This window comes from Primulina huaijiensis, chromosome 17, assembly GCF_012295235.1.
Source record: "Primulina huaijiensis isolate GDHJ02 chromosome 17, ASM1229523v2, whole genome shotgun sequence".
In the NCBI taxonomy this organism is placed as follows: Eukaryota; Viridiplantae; Streptophyta; class Magnoliopsida; order Lamiales; family Gesneriaceae; genus Primulina; species Primulina huaijiensis.
In genome coordinates, this window is record NC_133322.1 from 7897780 (window position 1) to 7916538 (window position 18759).

Here is an 18759-nt window from a genome sequence, read left to right on the forward strand (position 1 = left end):
CGATGTCTCATATGTCAAGAACACCATATAGTAATCATATCATGATTCCTTCACTGTCATATTTTCAAATCATAACAAAACATAAGAAAACTTTCGTCCTTGTGAAGCCTTCAACGAGAGGATCACGGTACTGAGCTTAGATCGAAAATCAAACGGACGGATCTTGTATAACACTCAAATTCTTAAAAGGAAAAGCTGGAGGATTTTTGCTAAGGAATTTCGATCTTCTCATCTGCAAATCTGAAGGAGTGAATGCTTGTTATATATATCTCATGCATGGCAAGGCTAGGTGGCTTAATCTATGTACTGCACGTCTCGCGCATATGCGCGACCTTCCTCCGCGCATATGCGCGAGACCTACTGGTCTCTGCGCATCAAACTCTTCTGCTCGCGCATATGCGCGCCCTCTTCTCGCGCATATGCGCGAGACTTACTGTCTCGGCATAATTCAAGTCCACCAGCTCGCGCATGTGCTCACCCTCTTCTCGCGCATATGTGCGAGGTTCTCTGCCTGCCTCGCGCATATGCGCACCTTGTGTCGCGCATATGCGCGAGGTGGTCTGTCCTCGCACATCACATATCACATGATATCTCGAATCGTGCCTCAGAAATGGTCCGGCTCTAATCACATCATTTTGTAATCATTAATCTCGGATTAACAGAATAAAATCTCGGGCATTACATCCGATCCTAACAACTTCTATACACAAACGTCACTTGAAGATAAGTAACAATCTTTGACGGTTCATGATTTGATTGACACAAACTTGCGACAGTGGAATTTTACTTTGTCGCATGTCATATTTAAGCCTATAGATATTGATGAAATCACGAGTATTCATTTTTTTATCAGTTTCCTCGGAGGACATACATGTGTGGCACTTAAGCTGAATTGGATGCTACACAGTTAAGCCTGTTTATAGGCTTCTCACGGAAGACATTCATTTACCACTTAAAAGTGCAAGAAACTGCCTTCTTATTTGGCAAAATTTACGTGATCGTGGTATTGATGTACCATCTCTTCGTGTTCTATGCGGTTCAGGGAGTGAAAAACACTTAATTGCATCTTTTATTGGTTGTCCCTATTCACGGACTTATTGGAGTTTGACAAATTTGTTGCACCTTGTGAATGATTGCACAAATAACATGAATTATTTCTTACAATGGTTCTTTTGTTGTTTGAATTGTTCTCCTCTTCAGGTAATGTCTATGATTCTATGGAATACATGGAAATCACGAAATGACATATGATAGACCAGCAAGTGTCAACATTTCTTTAGCTTCTTATTTTCTCAAGCAATGGATTACCACTCGAACATCTTCTCAATCCCCACACAAATTTACATCTTTACTTGATGAGGTTCTTAGATGGAAACGACCTCCATATGACTATATTAAAATGCAATATTGATGTTGTCATCTTCAAGGAGGTACATCTGGTTGGAGTTGCACCAGTAATTCAGGATTCCAAAGGTGATTTCTTTGTGTGTATATCATGGGCTAATTTAGGTACGTGAAAGCTGAGGTAAATGTGTTGATTGATGCTATAAGTTGGGCTTGTAGCATGTCATATTTGAAGCATATTCTAAATCCGTGGTTGATGATTTTTTTTTTCATTTTGATGGATTACATCGAGTTTGGATCAATTATTATTGAGTATTGTTCGATCTCTTCTCTCACAAGAAGTTTCTTTGTCAGACAACAAGCGAATGTGGTGATTCATACACTTGTTAGTGCAATTAATTTTTATGTTAATCATTGTGTTACAACACTCTTGTTTTTTTCTATAATGTCTTGCTTACATATATATATATATATATATGCACATATCATATTTAATCTTTTATGATATATTTTATTTAAACGGATACAATAGTTAGTGTAAGGGGTCGATTAGGGGTGGGCACGGGTCGGGTTTTTCGGGTTTCGGGTAATTCGGATTGGGTACCCGATTTTTTCGGGTAGCTTTTTCATTACCCGAATCCGATCCGATTTTGGACAATACGCGCCTTTTCGGGTACCCGATAAGGTCGGGTTCGGGTTTTTTTTTGACAAAATAACATTTTATCATATTGTGTCTATCAAATAATATGTGATGCGAAAATAGGCTTATCAAAATAATATTGTCTCGTGAATGTCTACAAAAGTTAAACATAAAAAAATCGAGCATAAACTATTTAGATGCATATATAAGAAATTAACAAGTCTAATCTTGGAATTGATATATATGTTCAATGCTAAGATTTAATTCATTGGCTATGAAAAGAATTCCAGAAGAAAGCGAAACCTACATAACGCATCGCATTGTTGTTACATCTACCAAAGCTTTATATATTGTCCAACTAATTAGCTTAGCGATGATATATTACATGTACAAAATTAGTTTTTTTTTTTTAAAATTTAAAAAAAAAACAGTGATTTTTTTTATTATTAAGGGAAAACGAGTTGGAGAGGTTCTAATATTGAATAGAGAAGAAACACAATCGAGAAAGCAACAAAAGTGATAAATTTTGTATTAATAATGGAAAAACCCAAGAAACACAATAATTTATTTGTTAATGACCTAATACCAAATTGATAACTTGTAAACAGAATGACATCCCTAACACACTAGTGAACAATTTGCAGACTTTCGAGAATAACAAACCAGCAACTGTGAAAAACCCAGCGAAGCCAAGATTCGAGCAAATCCAGTGTCGATTTCAACATGTCTCCAAGAAATAGCGATGGCCGATGTAATCCTAAACTCCTGCCGACCCTCGTTCTAAGTAGATTGGAAACAAACGTACAGCCCATATTTTTTTTTTTTTTTGGCAAAATGGTTTTCCAATTTATTAAACTGGACCGGTCCAATTATAAGTCCATATGTTTTTTTTATTTTTAAAAAACAATCGGGTACCCGATCGGGTAATTCGGGTAGCAATTCTATACCCGAACCCGAGCCGACAAAAATATAATCAGGTTCGGGTACTACCAGAACCCGAATAATTATCCGATTTTATCCGACAATTGCACCCGATCGAGTTCGGATCGGGTGGAACCCGAAAAACCCGATCCGATTGCCCGGGTCGATACTCATTATTGGTGGTGCAAAATAGATGAGCGAGCTACTGAGCAATTCATAAATGTATCTTTCTAGAAACCTCTACGAAATTGCATTAAACCCCCTCCATCGAAAACCTTAATCCCCTAGGGTTTTGTTATCTTCTCTCNTTTTTCTCATTTTGCTTTCGAATAAAAACCCATTTGTATCCAACAGGTTTTACACCTTCAGGTGTAAGGACTATAGGTCCAAAAACATTACGTTTATTTAGCGAATTCAATTCAACCTGATTAGCATCTTTCCATTTTATCCAATCCTGCCGATTTTTACATTCACCAAAATATTTTTGTTCATGAACTTCGTTATCATTTATGATGTCTATTGCCACATTATAAAAAAATATATCATCAATTTCTTCTATATCTTTTTGGTTCCATATTTTTCCAGTATTAATATAATTGATAGAGATTTCACGATTCTCGTCAGTTTCTGGTTCTGACAGAACATCTTCATCATCATGTGTTTCTTCGGGAACAATATTCTTTATTTTGTGATCATCATCGTGTTTGTTCGAGAACATCATTCTTTATTTTGTGACCATCGTGTTTCTCTATGAATTTTCTTTTTCGAGGATTTTTATCAGTGGAACCGACTGGCTTTCCACGCTTCAGGTGTTTAATGACATCATGAGTATCTTCAATTTGTTTCTTCGAAATTTCAATTCGAGCAGGGGCATTTGCAGCATGTATATATGATTTAGTTATCCTTTTTGTGTCTGCAAACGCATCTGGTATTTGATTTGCTATTCTTTGCAAGTGCACAATTTGCTGTACTTCTTTTTCACATTGTTTTGTTCTTGAATCCAGATGTAACAATGATGATACATACCATGTAATTTCTTTTTGGGTATGTTTATGTTCTCCCCCTAACATTGGGAAGATTTTCTCATTAAAATGACAATTAGCAAAACGTGCTGTGAACACGTCGCCTGTCTGAGGTTCAAGATATCGAATGATTGATGAACTATCATAACCGATATAAATTCCAATTTTTCTTTGATGTCCCATTTTCTTTCGTTGCGGTGGTGCAATAGGCACATACACCATACATCCAAAAAATTTCAGATGAGAAATGTATGGTTCTTTACCAAATGCAAGCTGCAATGGGGAGTATTTATGATATGCCCTTGGTATGATGCGAATTAATGCAGCAGCATGTAAAATTGCATGTTACCATATAGAAATAGGGAGATTTGTTTTCATAATCATTGGTCTAGTAATCATTTGCAGACGTTTAATCAATTATTCAGCCAATCCATTCTGTGTATGTACATGAGCAACTTGATGCTGAATAATGATTCCCATAGACATACAATAATCATTGAAAGTTTGGGAAGTAAATTCACCAGCATTATCAAGTCTAATTTTCTTGATTGTATAATCGAGAAATTGATTCCTCAATTTTATTATTTGAGCAAGTAATCTTGCAAATGCAACATTTCGAGTTGACAATAAACATACATGTGACCATCTGCTGGAGGCATCAATCAATACCATAAAGTATCTGAATGGTCCACATGTTGGATGGATTGGTCCACAAATATCACCCTGAATACGTTCAAGAAACATTGGTGATTCAGTTTGGATTTTGGCTGGTGATGGTCTTATAATAAGTTTTCCAAGAGAACATGCTTTACATTGAAACTTATTATTCTGAAAGATCTTCTGGTCTTTCAATGGATGACCATGTGTNCAAAGCATCATTGATAAAAAATTTTGTATCATTAGGTAAAAAAATTGTGCTTTACCACAACCTTTAATCAAGTCTACAGGACCTGATATTGTATTCACCATTGTTTTTGTTGGTTTTAGTTCCAAGAAATATCTTTTATCTCGGAGAATAGTGCGTGTTGTACCTCTATCAAAAGGGCATCACGAAATAATTTCATCATCACACACTAATTTTCAATATTCAATACCTAATTTTCAACANATTATCCGATTTTATCCGACAATTGCACCCGATCGAGTTCGGATCGGGTGGAACCCGAAAAACCCGATCCGATTGCCCGGGTCGATACTCATTATTGGTGGTGCAAAATAGATGAGCGAGCTACTGAGCAATTCATAAATGTATCTTTCTAGAAACCTCTACGAAATTGCATTAAACCCCCTCCATCGAAAACCTTAATCCCCTAGGGTTTTGTTATCTTCTCTCCCCAACAAATTGTACATCGTAATTCACAACCCACCTCCCACAAGACTCTCTTCTCTTGATTCCGCAATCATATTTCCTACTCGGTATTAGCTACTTTTTTTTCCCAAATCAACTGTTGTTGGCACTTTCTGGTTCTTGATTTGATGGGTTTTTTTTTTTTAATTTTCTTTAGATTTTTCGCTTTGAGAGCAGGAAATGGCGACTACCCAGCTGACTGCTGCTGCATCTTCGATTTCAGCGAAAGGGTTTACCCCGTTTGGAGGTCTGAGGGCTTCAAATGCAGTTAAAGTGTCTTCTTTTTCACCTTTGAATCTGAACGGCGAGGCCCATAGGTCGTTCCGTGGTCTTGTTGTTAAGGCTGCTACAACTGTTGCGCCGAAGGTATATTCTTCGAGTCCGTATACGTGGTCCTTTGTAGTCCACACCTTTTATGCTCTTGGTGCTTTTCTTTTGTTGAATTTCTGATCATGTTTTCATTGATTCTAAGTTTATGTTGGTTTTTTTGTTAATTCTCTAGAATGCTGTTTTATTAATTATACTATTGGTCGTAAGATAGCTGGATATTGTATAATCTATGTGGTGTGTAGAACTGGATCTGATGCTTTTGATTAAAATCTAGCGAATGGTTTCCTTATTGACTATGTTTTTTGTGGTGAGAGGGAAACTTTTCTTTGGGTTGGTTGATCGAGAATTGCCGTTGATCTTTCTTGCTTCTGTCTTCCATCTCTGTAGTTTCACATACTGTTCATTCACCTTATTGTGTCTTCATTAGGTGGTGTAAACTGAACTTGAACGTGGATTTTTTAGAGGTCTAAAACTAGGCAACACACTGATTTTGATATGCACACTAAGTTCTAGGTTGATTGAGCGATAATATTTACCTCTGCACCAAAATGTATTGGTGTGCTCTTGTTTTTTGTTAAGGCAATGCTACTGCTGACTAATCTTTATGTTCCCAACTCTTCAGTATACATCACTCAAACCTTTGGGTGACAGAGTGTTGGTAAAAATTAAGGCGGCTGAGGAAAAAACTTCGGGTGGTATCCTGTTACCAACCACTGCACTATCAAAACCTCAAGGGGGTGAGGTGGTTGCTGTTGGAGAGGGTCGTACAATTGGAAAAAATAAGGTGGAGATTAGTTTGAAGGTATGATCCGACCTTTTTAGTCGTTTTTATGTTTAACGGTAAATACTCAGACTTAACGGTTGATACCGTGTTCAGACTGGTACCCAAGTGGTTTACTCGAAGTATGCGGGTACAGAAGTGGAGTTTGATGGTTCAAATCATCTCATTCTGAAGGAGGATGATATTGTTGGTACTCTTGATACTGATGATATAAAGGATTTGAAGCCTTTGAATGACAGAGTTCTCATAAAGGTAGGTTATTCATCCAGCTCCCTATTTCTACTTTTAATCAATTTATATTTTTTATACTAGCATTGTAAGATGTAGCACACATAGTGTGTGTTTATTATCAATTATTCGACCGACACATGGTGTATTTTAAATTTGAAAATTTTTCTAATCAACAATTTTATCATTTTTGTAAATTCAAATGATGATATTCTAAAAAGATTCGAACTCGAATTTCATGTTACTGATTAAAAATGTTACTGATTAAAAAATTGAACTTAATAAAATGCCTGATTTTTCCTGGATTATTGACATAATCCAAAGCATCCCTAGTAGTGATACGATGAAATTACATGTCTTTTCATATAACATCATAATCTTCAATCTTGGGTAAAAGCAAGTTCAGCCTACCTCGATTTCAGTGTGCTGTACTATTACGATACTCACTGAACGTTTATTTATTTTTAGGTGGCTGAGGTTGAAGAGAAAACTGCCGGTGGATTGTTCTTAACCGATGCGAGCAAGGAGAAGCCTTCAATTGGCGCAGTGAGTGGCTGTTATTGAACTTATCCTTAATATGAATGCCTTATGGCTCAATGGAGGTCGAAGTTCCTTGTTCCTTGATGTGCTTCGACCGATTAATAACATGGGCCGGAAGTTAAGCGTATTGGGCACACAAACTTTACTATTTCTATTCTTAAATTACAGGTTGTAGCAGTTGGGCCTGGCCGACTCGATGAAGATGGTGTTAGGAAGTCATTGTCAGTTGCCCCAGGAAATACAGTTATGTACTCAAAATATGCAGGCAACGATTTCAAAGGTAGTGATGGTTCTGATTATATAGCACTGCGTGCATCTGATGTAATGGCTATCCTTTCCTGAGTTCCCATCCTGTCTTTCGTTCATCCCTTCTGTATCCTGCAAATGATGAAAATAGACACTCTTGTAATTTAGAGCCGAACACGGCTTTTTATGGTTCTATGAAATGTAACAGTCCTCAGATTTTTGGCATAAATTTTGTTGGTTTACAAAGAGTTGCTCGTTTCTTGCTTCCAGGGTCTTGTCGTGTATCTTGTTTTCAATGTTTCATGATTGAGCTAATAAGAGTAGAGCGTTCTCGTAGCATTTTCTTTGCATATTACGTGTGTAAAATGATGTTATTTGGGACACCGTTTATTATTGTCATATTAAGAGATTGACGTGTGATGCTCACGGGAAATTTAGGGTCCGATTCCGGCGAGTGTCACTAATCCAGACGCAGGTTCTGAAATAATCCTGAGCCTGAAATCACAAATGAGACCGTTAGAAGGGNACATTTTCAACAGTATTGAGTTGTGTATTTAATTTATTAATCTTTTTTGTGAAGATTGAAGAACAACAAATGGGACGCAAGTGGGAAGTTAAATAGGAACCCACACAGTTGCTCCATTTGTCAACGAAGTAGTTCTTTCAGAACATTTAAGTTTTGAAATTCGAAAAAGGTTGTAGATTCAACATATAATTATAGAGCTTAATTAAATTGAATTTAAGCAAAAAACTGAACATTCAAGACAAATTTTTTCTAAAACTGATTATCGAATCAAGGTGATAGTATAAGACAAAAGAGATACTGATAGGCAAACTGATATAAGGACAAGTGATGAAGCCCAACTGATAGCAATTTATTTCAGTGGACCAGCCAGTCCAAATCCAAGCATTCTATGAAGAATATCATTGTATTCAGTGATTAAGAATCATAGTTCAACTGAAATATCGGATAAATTTTTCTGTACTAACAATCACTGATTCTCGACAGAATGCCAGAATTCATGCGCACTACCAAAATCTCTTAGAAAAGATGATGATACGACAACAACGACATCTGTAATTAAAAACAAATATATGATCTAAAAAGATGACTATTGCATATGAAATCTATAGATAGATCGGTTTGACAAGCTATTAAGACTCTTCAACTCTCTGGAATTCTAATTCTCCGATCTTCTGTATTTTTTTGGAAAAGCTTTTTACATGCCAAATTGATCAAAGCAGACACACACTAATAAGTTATTATCTGATTAATTGATGCATAGAAATTTTTTTTTGAAATCCTTGTAGTTGAGAGTATAGAAGTCTTACCGTTCACTTTGATTAAAATTGAAGTTTATTAAGAGTTTCATTAGCCGACTTTGTTGTACTTTTGTGTATTTTTTAAATTATTGAAAAAATTTATTGACCACCACTCTAAATTTATGTCAGAATCTCAAGTTTATCGCTTTCTTTTACTTTGGTGTATGATACTCACGGGAAATTTAGGGTCCGATTCCGGCGAGTGTCACTAATCCAGACGCAGGTTTTGAAATAATCCTAAGCCTGAAATCACAAATGAGACCGTTAGAAGGGGGCCAGGAGGGTGTTCTGAAAGAGACTGAGGATATATGAGGGGAGCAGCTAAGGGCGCTGCTGAAAACAATATAGTAAAATGAATAATCATACGCTCAAACCTGGTATTTATAGGAGAATACCTGAGCTGCTCATGAGCCCTTCACCTGTGGGCCGTAGAGATGGGCCGGGAGTTTGGGTCTGACCTTGAAGGGTTCATCCCTGGGGTATCACCAGTCTCCCCCTCTCGAGTCGAACTGAATCGTAGGTTCAAAGTTCGATTAATTGCGTTGTTATCGGTTTACAAGGCGTGAGTTGTACATTCTTTCTTTGATGCTCACTAGTCTCCATAAGTTTGGAAACAAATCAAATCGCAATCTTGTTCTGAATGGAAAGATTTGGTCTGAGCTCATCCATAAATAATCATCCACTCCCCCTCTCCTTCTCACTTCTCCCACACAGAATTTCCTCTGCAATTCATTTACCAGCTCTCCCTCGCCTGGCAACCGCACTCTCCCACCTATTCGCGTGCTCATCCCCTCACCCCTTCGCTCACAATCGCGCCCCGCCTCAAGCCAGCAGCCCTCGCCCATCACCATCTCGCCCCGGCCTCGCCCCATAGCTATCTCAGCTCGACAGTCCTCGCCCCTCCATCACCTCGCCTGCCTTCGCCTGCTGCGCTCTCACCTCTCGCCCGGTGTGTCTTCCCCTCGACCGCGTCTCGCTCGCGCCTTCTCACATCACCTCGTAGCATTGGCTAGCTCCTCGCCCCGATCTCCTCGCACAGTCGGCGCTCATCACGCCTAGCCTCGCCCACTCGCCTCACCGCCTCTCCTCGTCAGCCGCGCGCACTCGCCCCCTCACCAGCCTCACTCGTCTCCTTCGCCAGCGCCCTGCCTGGCCCACATGCCCGCTCGCCTCACCACCCCTCCTCGCCCGCCGTGCGCACTCGCCCCCTCGCCCACCTCGCTCGTCTCTCTCGCGAGCGCCCAGCCTCCCCCTCACGCCCGCTCGCCCCTCGCCCCTCTCCCCTTATTGCCCAGCCTAGCCCCTTATCTCCCAGCCTCACCCGCACGCCCGCTCGCCCCTCATCGCCCAGCCTCGCCTTCAAGCCTGCTCGCCCCTTATCGCCCGCCTCGCCCACAAGCCCACTCGCCTCACCACCCCTCCTCGCCAACCTCGCTCGCTTCTCTCGCGAGCGCCCACGTCGAGCAGCGTCGCCCTCTCCTCACCCTCGCCATATTCCACAGCCTCGCCCTCCGTCGATCCCCGTAATTGTCGCAGCGGCAAACATTGTTCGTTAACGACAAACGGAATAAAATTTTCTAACACAGTATGCCTTCGTCGCGCCCATCTTCCAGGTCCTCTACTAAGCTTTTGAAGGGAAATAGTTTCCACTTCCCCGTGCCCTTGACTTCTCTGCCAAAATAGTTCTTAGCAGGAAAAATAAAATTTCAACATCCTCACCATCTAACTCCTCTGCTAGGCTATGCATTAGCAGGAAAATAAATATTCTCCACCCTCACCCTCTAACTCCTCTGCCAGGCGACGTCTTAGAAGGAAAATAAAATTCTCCACCCTCACCTTCTAACTCCTCTGCTAGGCGACGCCTTAGCAGGAAAATAAAAATTCTCCACCCTCACCCTCTAACTCCTCTGCTAGGCGACGCCTTAGCAGAAAAATAAATATTCTCCACCCTCACCCTCTAACTCCTTTGCTAGGCGACGCCTTAGCATGAAAATAAAAATTCAACACTTCCACTCTCTAACTCCTCTGCTAGACGACGCCTTAGCAGAAAAATAAATATCCTCCACCCTCACCCCCTAACTCCTCTGCTAGGCGATACCTTAGCAAGAAAGCAAAAATTCACCACCTCCACCCTCTACCTCCTCTACTAGGCGACGCCAATAGCAGGAAAATTTAAATTCAACACCTCCATCCTCTAACTCCTCTACTAGGCGACGCCTTAGTAGGAAAGCATAAATTCACCACCTCCACCCTCTAACTCCTCTACTAGGCGACGCCAATAGCAGGAAAATTTAAATTCAACACCTCCATCCTCTAACTCCTCTGCTAGGTGACACCTTAACAGGAAAGCAAAAATTCACCATCTCCACCCTCTAACTCCTCTACTAGGCGACGCCATAGTAGGAAAATTTAATTTGTCTCCTGCCCTCTGCTCCTCTACCAGGCGATGCCTTAGTAGGAAAATAAAATTTTTCTCCTTCACTCTGCTCCTCTACTAGGCGACACCATAGTAGAAAAATTTAATTTCTCTCCTGCCCTCTGCTCCTCTAACAGGCGATGTCTTAGTAGGAAAACAAAATTTTTCTCCTTCACTCTGCTCCTCTACTAGGCGACACCATAGTAGTAAATGTTACTTTCTCCCCCGCCCTCTGCTCCTCTTACCGACGATGTCTTAGTACGAAACCAAAATTTTTCTCCTTCACTCTGCTACTCTACTAGGCGACGCCGTAGTAGGAAAATTTAATTTTTTTCCTACACGCTGCTCCTCTACTATGCGACACCATAGTAGAATAATTTAATTTCTCTCCTGTCCTCTGCTCCTCTCACAGGCGATGTCTTAGTAGGAAAACATAATTTTTCTCCTTCACCCTGCTCCTCTACTAGGCCATCCCTTAGAATGAAAATTAATTTTTTCTCCTGCCCTTTGCCCCTATACTAGGCGATGCCTTAGTAGAAAAATGAAATTTTTCTCCTGCCCTATTCTCCTCTACTAGGCGATTCCTTAGTAGGAAAATAAGAGTCAACACCTCCATCCTCTAACTCCTCTGCCTTCCGATGCCTGAGCAAGTAAATAAAAATACATCCCCTCCTCCCTCCAGCTCCTCTACTAGGCGATGCCTTGGTAGGAGGATAAAATTTACTTCTCCTCCTATACTCTGCTCCTCTGCTAGGCGAGGCCTTAGCAGGAAAATATAATTTCTCTCCTCCCCTCTGCTCCTCTACTAGGCGCCACCAAAGTAAAAAAATTTACTTTCTCTCCTGCCCTCTGCACCTCTACCAGGCGATGCCTGAGTAGGAAAATAAAATTTTTCTCCTGCCCTCTGCTTCTCTACTAGGCAATGCCTTAGTAGGAAAATAAAATTTACTTCTCCTCCTTTACTCTGCTCCTCTGCTAGGCGATGCCTTAGCAGGAAAATAAAATTTCTCTCCCCCCAACTCTGCTTTTCTGCTAGGCGATACCTTAGCAGGAAAAATCAAGCTTCAACCTTCCCACCCCTGACTCCTCTACTAGGATCAGCCTAAGTAGGTAAAATTTAATTTATATCATCCTCATAATACTACATCCACGAACTTAATATAAAAACTCGGCTTTATTAAATTTCAATTGATAACGTAAGACAAATTCAGAAACGAAATACTCCAAAAATAAAGTCAAGATTAATATTCTCTAAGGTGGTAAGCGTTCCCGGGCCTCTTTAGAGCCTTATCCAGCGCATTCTCCAACTTTCCTCTCTGCTCCTCTTGTACCTCCACAGGACAAAGTTACCCACTTAGAAGCTTCTCCGAATGACTCTATAACTGTAAGACTGAGCTTAAGCTTCCATGCGAATGCTCGCGACCTCTCTTTTCTTCTTCCTTCACGATTCTTTCATAACACCGACGCGCGACCTTTTGGTCCCCGCACAAGACTCCAACCCCCTTCCCCACAGGAAACTTCAGCTTCTGATGATATATGGACGCTACTGCTCTGAAATCCTTTAGGGCTGGTCGCCCCAGAATTCCAGTGTAAGCGGATGGGGTGTCCACCACGGTAAATGTCACATCTTTGTTATACGCAGAGTTTCGTGTCCCAAAGATAGAGGGATGAACATCTGACCCAAAGGCAGGATGGCGTGTTCTGCAAACCCATACAGCGGGGTGGAGACCGGCTCAAACTCAAATCCCTCCACCTTCATTTGATCCAACGTGCTTTTGAACAAGATGTTCACGGAGCTTCCATTATCAATAAATATCCTCGCCACATCATAATTGGCAATGGTGGCCGTTACCACCAAGGCATCGTTATGTGGAGTCACAACACCTCGGAGGTCTTCCGCCCCAAAGCTGAGGGCGGGGTCTTGTGGTAAGTCTGCACCCTAGATATCTCAAAGTTCTCCAACCTTCTCCCACGTGCCTTCCGAGCTCGCCCCGAGTCTCCATCAGTAGCACCCCCCGAGATCATATGAATCATTCCTCTCGTAGGGTGGTTATCCTCATTCATTCCCCTCCTCGGTTCGACGGGCTCCTGAGGGACATCTTGACATCGACCTTCACCTCTCTACTCCCCGATCCTCTGATTTATCCATGGAGGGCCTTGACCACGCCTAGGGGACGAGTGAGACCTTTGTCGACTCCTGGATGAGGATCCTTCTCGTTTATCCCGCGAAGGCAATCTAGCACTGCACTCAACCCTTTGCGACTTCTCCCACCTCCCCTCGGACTCCCTCACTTCCATCACCTTGTCCCGACTCCCATCCAGAGGAACATGGGATGAGAATTGTCCTATGCCCCTAGCCTTATCATCCTCCCTCTCGGCCGCGCCTCTCTTCCTACTTCCTCTTTCCGCTCCCTCAACTCTACTTCTCCCAGGTCGCTGCTCCATCCTCTTATGCCGTTGGGCATCTTCGAGATTTACATATTTTTCCGCCCGAGATAACAGATCATCATAACTTGATGGAGGTTTCTTCACTAACGATTTAAAGAACTCTCCTCCTCTAAGTCCCTGGGTAAAGGCACTTATCATGATGTCAGGAGTGGCCGCTGGTATCTCCAACGCTGCGTTGTTGAAACGCTGGACAAACTCTCGCAAAGTTTCAGCTTCTTGTTGTTTCACCACAAACAGGCTCAAATAGTTTTTTTGGTGTTTTTTGCTGCTAGCGAATCTGTGCAAGAAAGCAGCGGAAAAATCCTCGAAAGATCGTATGGAGTTGGGCTGCAAGGTGTTAAACCATTGCTGGGCTGACCTCACCAACGTGCCCAGAAACACCCTGCACTTGACCCCATCTGAATATTGATGTAACAGGGCCGCATTCTCAAACCTCCCCAAGTGTTCCTCGGGGTCAGTATGTCCATCGTACTCACCCACATTCGACTGTCGAAAATTTGGAGGAAGCCCTTCTTCTAAAATGGCTAGTGAAAAAGGACTTCCTCTCTTGGGTGCCGGCGCTCTGCTTCCCAACTGCTGCCTCAACATCTGTATTTCCTTCCACGTTTCTCCTATCTCACTAATCTCCCCCCTTTGGTGGGGCTGTGGCTCTTCAACCCTGCCCTGGTGGCCCTCAGCATCTTCCTCACGCTCCTGACGGGCTACCTGTTCCTCTACAAACACAGACTCTTGATTCCTTTTCATGGCCTCATCCACAGTCCGGGCGATAAATTGGCCCAGCTGTTCCAGGGTCAAGTTCCCCACGTTCTCATTAGGACGGGTTTGTTCGACCCTTGTCTCGTGAAGGGGCTGCTCGGCTCTTGTCTCTTGACGAGGTTGTTCCTGTCTCTTCTCCACATGAGATGATTCGGGTTCCCTCTGAGGACGCGATGATGCTGAGGTAGCTCTTCTACTTCCTTTCTTGCCTACCATCTCTACGTCTCAACGCAAGATTTCCCACAGACGGCGCCAAGTGATGCTCACGGGAAATTTAGGGTCCGATTCCGGCGAGTGTCACTAATCCAGACGCATGTTTTGAAATAATCCTGAGCCTGAAATCACAAATGAGACCGTTAGGAGGGGGCCAGGAGGGTGTCCTGGCGTAGCCCCTCCGACGCTCAAGTCAGAGACTGAGGATATATGAGGGGAGCAGCTAAGGGCGCTGCTGAAAACAATGTAGTGAATGAATAATCATACGCTCAAACCTGGTATTTATAGGAGAATACCTGGGCTGCTCATGGGCCCTTCACCTGTGGGCCGTAGAGATGGGCTGGGAGTTTGGGCCTGACCTTGAAGGGTTCATCCCTGGGGTATCAACGTGAATTAAGTAGTTACAAAATTAGTTGAAATTTGAGATATGTGACATTCAATTATTGTTATAAGCAACAATGTTGAAGTAGAAGATTGTCCTTGAATCAAGCCTTTCTGAAGACAAGATCATACGATTTAGACCAAAAATGTAACTTGAATTAGGCCAAATCATTTTAGGATAACACCGACAATTTGCATATCCATTTACTAACATTTATTCTTCTTTTTAACTTTTAAAAATTATCATTAAAATCACTCATTATTGTTTAAATTATTATAATGTTGTACAAACATTTAAACTTACATGACAATAACAAGTCAAAAATAGATAATCTCAAGAGTTAATTATGTTTGATAAATCTCATATTTTAATTTCATCTATAAATAAATATTATTATTTTTAAATATGATCGATCTATTTTATGAAATCAGTAGAATTATTCTTTGATTTTTAGTTTTATAACGTATCGACGAATCAAATCAGTTACTACTTGAAACCCACACATGACGAAAATTTGTGTGAGAAGGTCTCACATGTCTTATTTTGTGAAACAGATCTCTTATTTGGGTCATCCATGAAAAAATATTACTTTTTATGTTAAGAATATTACTTTTTATTGTGAATATCAGTAGAGTTGACCTGTCTCACATATAAAGATTCGTGAGATCGTATCACATTAGTCCTACTTTTTATATTTTATCATATGTTATCCATACTTTATTTATTACCACATTGATACTCTTTTCAAACGGTACCAAAGACATTTTTACACTACACTACTCCCATTTCGTTCAATCGGCTGCGCAAATCCTCAGATTAACTCACATTCGGGGTAAACTATACAAATTGCCAGCTTTTTTCCCATGGAATCGGAAGATGGGGTGGCTGAAATCGACCGTCTGGAGCGGGGTTTGTTACTGCACGAGGCGGATACCGACATTGATGACCAGGATCCGGTTCTTTACGCGGCGTCTTTTGAAGAATCCGAGGAGAATTTCGTGAATTACCAGACGGCTTACTGGGTTTTGTACTCGTTGCTGTTGGTACTTGCTTGGGGCTTTGGATTTTTTATGCTCATTTATTTGCCCCTGCGGAGGTACATTTTACGAAGAGATATCCACTCCAGGAAACTCTATGTCACTCCCAATGCCATTGTTTATAAAGTAATTCGCTATCATTCTTTGTTCTTTCTGAAGTTTGAACTTGATTGCGTTGTATGTATGGTAGCTTTAGGAATGATGTAACTTTTTATGCTAATTTGTCTCTGAGTTTGGATATACTGAATGATACACTAGAACATGCGTGAGAGTATAAATTTCATTTGCAAGCATACATCATTAGGAAAATGGAACTCAAGTACTCGTCTGGTTTAAGCAAAGTCGATCTTATTGATGCTGTAGGCCTGGTATCGATGTCAATTTGGCGATGGAATATGAGGTCGGTTGGATACACTTTGAGGGGATATCTATCTTTGAAAGTAACTACATTCTCATATTTTCGTTTGAGAAACATCTTGCCACCTTATGTCTCGTGCTACACTATTATGCTTATTTACTTTGGATTGCTTTACTCGTTTCATTCGACTGAAAATTATTCAACATTCTGACAAGGGCCATAAGGCACTCAGCTTTTGGTTGTTTATTGAATGCATGTGTAAAAGAAAATAGGAGGGAATAAGGTTAATCAACCAGCAGCCCTCATAGTTTTACATGATTCATAGCATTGCTTTATTTTTGTGGTTCTATTTTTCATTACGTACTGTCAGGTAAGGAAGCCAGTGGCATTTCCATGTTTTGGGTTGTTGGAGAAAGAGAAGTACATCCTACTGCCTTCTGTGGCAGATGTTGTAATTGAACAGGGTAAATATTGCCCGTACATTTATTTCCTTTTTTTGGACAAGTAAAGGAGTTTTTCCCATAATTACAGTTTGTGTCTTGAAAATGCATTTAAATTTGTCGATCAAAGATGGTGTGATTCCATTGATTTGGCTTTTTCATCACAACTGGTGAAAATCACAAATTGCCTTTAACGTTTTGATGTGAATGATTTAGCGTTATTGTTGTGACTTCATTTCTTGTGAAGCTAATTGAAGTTTGACATAACAGTCTAACACCAGTCAACGTTTTTGACACTTGGGTAATGTTTGGATGTGTTTCTGGTGTTCCTGTAAATTTTGGAAATATACTACAAGCGAGATTGAAAAATGTGATGCACTGATATATGTTGGTCATATTTCATGAAAGGGGTAGTTTATCATGTGTACATTATGTCATGTCAAATTGTCTTGTGTATTTAGTTATTTAATAGTATACCAGTTTCTTTTATTTCAATGTAAAGTGTCTTGAGATAGAATATAATACAATAAAAATTTCTTTTTAAAGCGGTGGAAAGTTAGAATTTAAAATAATGATCATGGATGGAATAAAAACATGGGAGAGGTGTATTTTTCGGAAAGAGTTTTAATCAGGTGGGTGTGATATGTCGGAATATGTTTCCAAAATAATGAATATATTTTTCGGAAACACAAACATTGCCTTGGTGTCTTTTTGGGGTCATATTTAAAGTTGTAGCCAGAGCAATCCACCCCAGTTGATAGGTGTATCATTCTTGAACCAAACCTTAATTTTGAAAAGCAAATGATATGTAAGTTTACAACTTGGTCCTTTATGATGTTTTCCCCACATTTATGCCGTATTATGAAATGTTTCTAAGAGAGAAATTGCCTTGCGTTTTCCTGAGCCAGCTGGAAAGCCCTTGCTCTCCTCTTGTCTAAGTTGTTACAAACTCTGTACTTTATCAGGGTACCTTCAGTCCCTGTTTGGCATATACTCGGTCAGAATAGAGAGCGTTGGAGTGCGGAGGCCTGCAAGTGATGATGTTAAAATCCAAGGTGTTCCCAATCCTCTTGCTTTCAGAAAGGTATTAGTTATAGTCGAATCATCCTCACCGAGAATTACTTGCTTGACCTTGTCTAAAGTTAAGTAACTTTTTCTACATCCTTTCTGGCTTTTACCTCCTCCAGGTTGTTCTCTCGCAATTATCTAACATGAGAGACGAATTTTTCTCCAGACAAGCTTCCGCCATTGAAGAAGTTTCAACTCCAAGAATTGGTCATTCGTCGGTTGCTTTGGTACGCCGAAATCCTTATTTAATGAACTTCACTGGCAACTAATTTGAATTTACATCAGTATCACCTTTGCAAAATCAGTTAACTCTGATCACTAGACAAGTTCGTTGCATTATCGCTTACATTTCTCTCATCCTGGCAAGCCTTCCTCCATAATCGCATACATCTTTTTTTCTAAAATTTACATTGCATTTTGCAGATGTCCCCACCTACAAAATCACCGGGGTTTGATTATTTTTCTCAGCTTGGTGATACGACAATTTTGCAAAAACTGGAGGAAGTTAGCAGTTCAGTAAAGGTTAGTTGGGATTACAAAAGGTGCATGTTTTGTTGGCTTTTTTTTTCTCAGTCACATGCCAGTAATTTAGAATTTCTGGCAGAGAGTTCAAGCTTTGATTGAAGAGCAGAACCTTCAAGCACCAGCATCAGCAGATTAAGCGTGGCCCTTGTTTTTCTTTTTCAAATTCTGACTGTATGTGGGTACTTCTGCTTGAACCCAGCCTCAAAAATCGACTGCATGGGGGTTGGTAGACTCTTGCATGCCCATTCGTATTCAATCGAGCAACATCTCGAAGTTGACTCGAGCTTGGGAGCTTGTTTGAGTTTTAAAAGTATTCAAGAATTGTTATAATGAATATTTCATAATTCACCAGTATATCACAAGTTATTGCGTAAATAATTCTGTTTAAATCTA

The 18759-nt window shown here is 40.6% G+C and overlaps 3 protein-coding genes across 5 annotated transcripts; 2 read left to right on the forward strand and 1 right to left on the reverse strand.

Annotated features, from left to right (window-relative positions):
* Positions 1 to 5169: 5169 nt before the first annotated feature.
* On the forward strand, positions 5170 to 7669 carry LOC140963633 (20 kDa chaperonin, chloroplastic-like). Of its 2 annotated transcripts, none has more exons than XM_073423025.1 (6): positions 5170 to 5343; positions 5433 to 5641; positions 6228 to 6407; positions 6483 to 6638; positions 7083 to 7160; positions 7323 to 7669. In XM_073423025.1, the coding sequence occupies exons 2-6, from the start codon at positions 5456 to 5458 to the stop codon at positions 7494 to 7496; spliced, it is 774 nt and encodes a 257-aa protein (XP_073279126.1). In that variant the 5' UTR covers positions 5170 to 5343; positions 5433 to 5455; the 3' UTR covers positions 7497 to 7669. The 2 variants fall into 2 exon arrangements, with proteins under 2 accessions (XP_073279126.1, XP_073279127.1); XM_073423026.1 differs by having other exon boundaries at positions 5195 to 5343; positions 5453 to 5641.
* A 4687-nt stretch (positions 7670 to 12356) lies between these two features.
* On the reverse strand, positions 12357 to 14930 carry LOC140963425 (uncharacterized). The gene is made up of 2 exons (XM_073422748.1): positions 12893 to 14930; positions 12357 to 12455 (listed from the first exon to the last, which is right to left on the reverse strand). The coding sequence occupies exon 1, from the start codon at positions 14557 to 14559 to the stop codon at positions 13261 to 13263; it is 1299 nt and encodes a 432-aa protein (XP_073278849.1). The 5' UTR covers positions 14560 to 14930; the 3' UTR covers positions 12357 to 12455; positions 12893 to 13260.
* Positions 14931 to 15667: 737 nt separating this feature from the next.
* LOC140962291 (uncharacterized) lies at positions 15668 to 18759 on the forward strand. 2 transcript variants are annotated; one of them, XM_073421149.1, is made up of 7 exons: positions 15976 to 16101; positions 16339 to 16415; positions 16704 to 16797; positions 17739 to 17857; positions 17961 to 18068; positions 18265 to 18363; positions 18446 to 18759. In XM_073421149.1, exons 2-7 carry the CDS (start codon positions 16350 to 16352, stop codon positions 18500 to 18502), a joined length of 543 nt encoding a protein of 180 aa, XP_073277250.1. In that variant the 5' UTR covers positions 15976 to 16101; positions 16339 to 16349; the 3' UTR covers positions 18503 to 18759. The 2 variants fall into 2 exon arrangements, with proteins under 2 accessions (XP_073277249.1, XP_073277250.1); XM_073421148.1 differs by lacking the exon at positions 16339 to 16415 and having other exon boundaries at positions 15668 to 16101.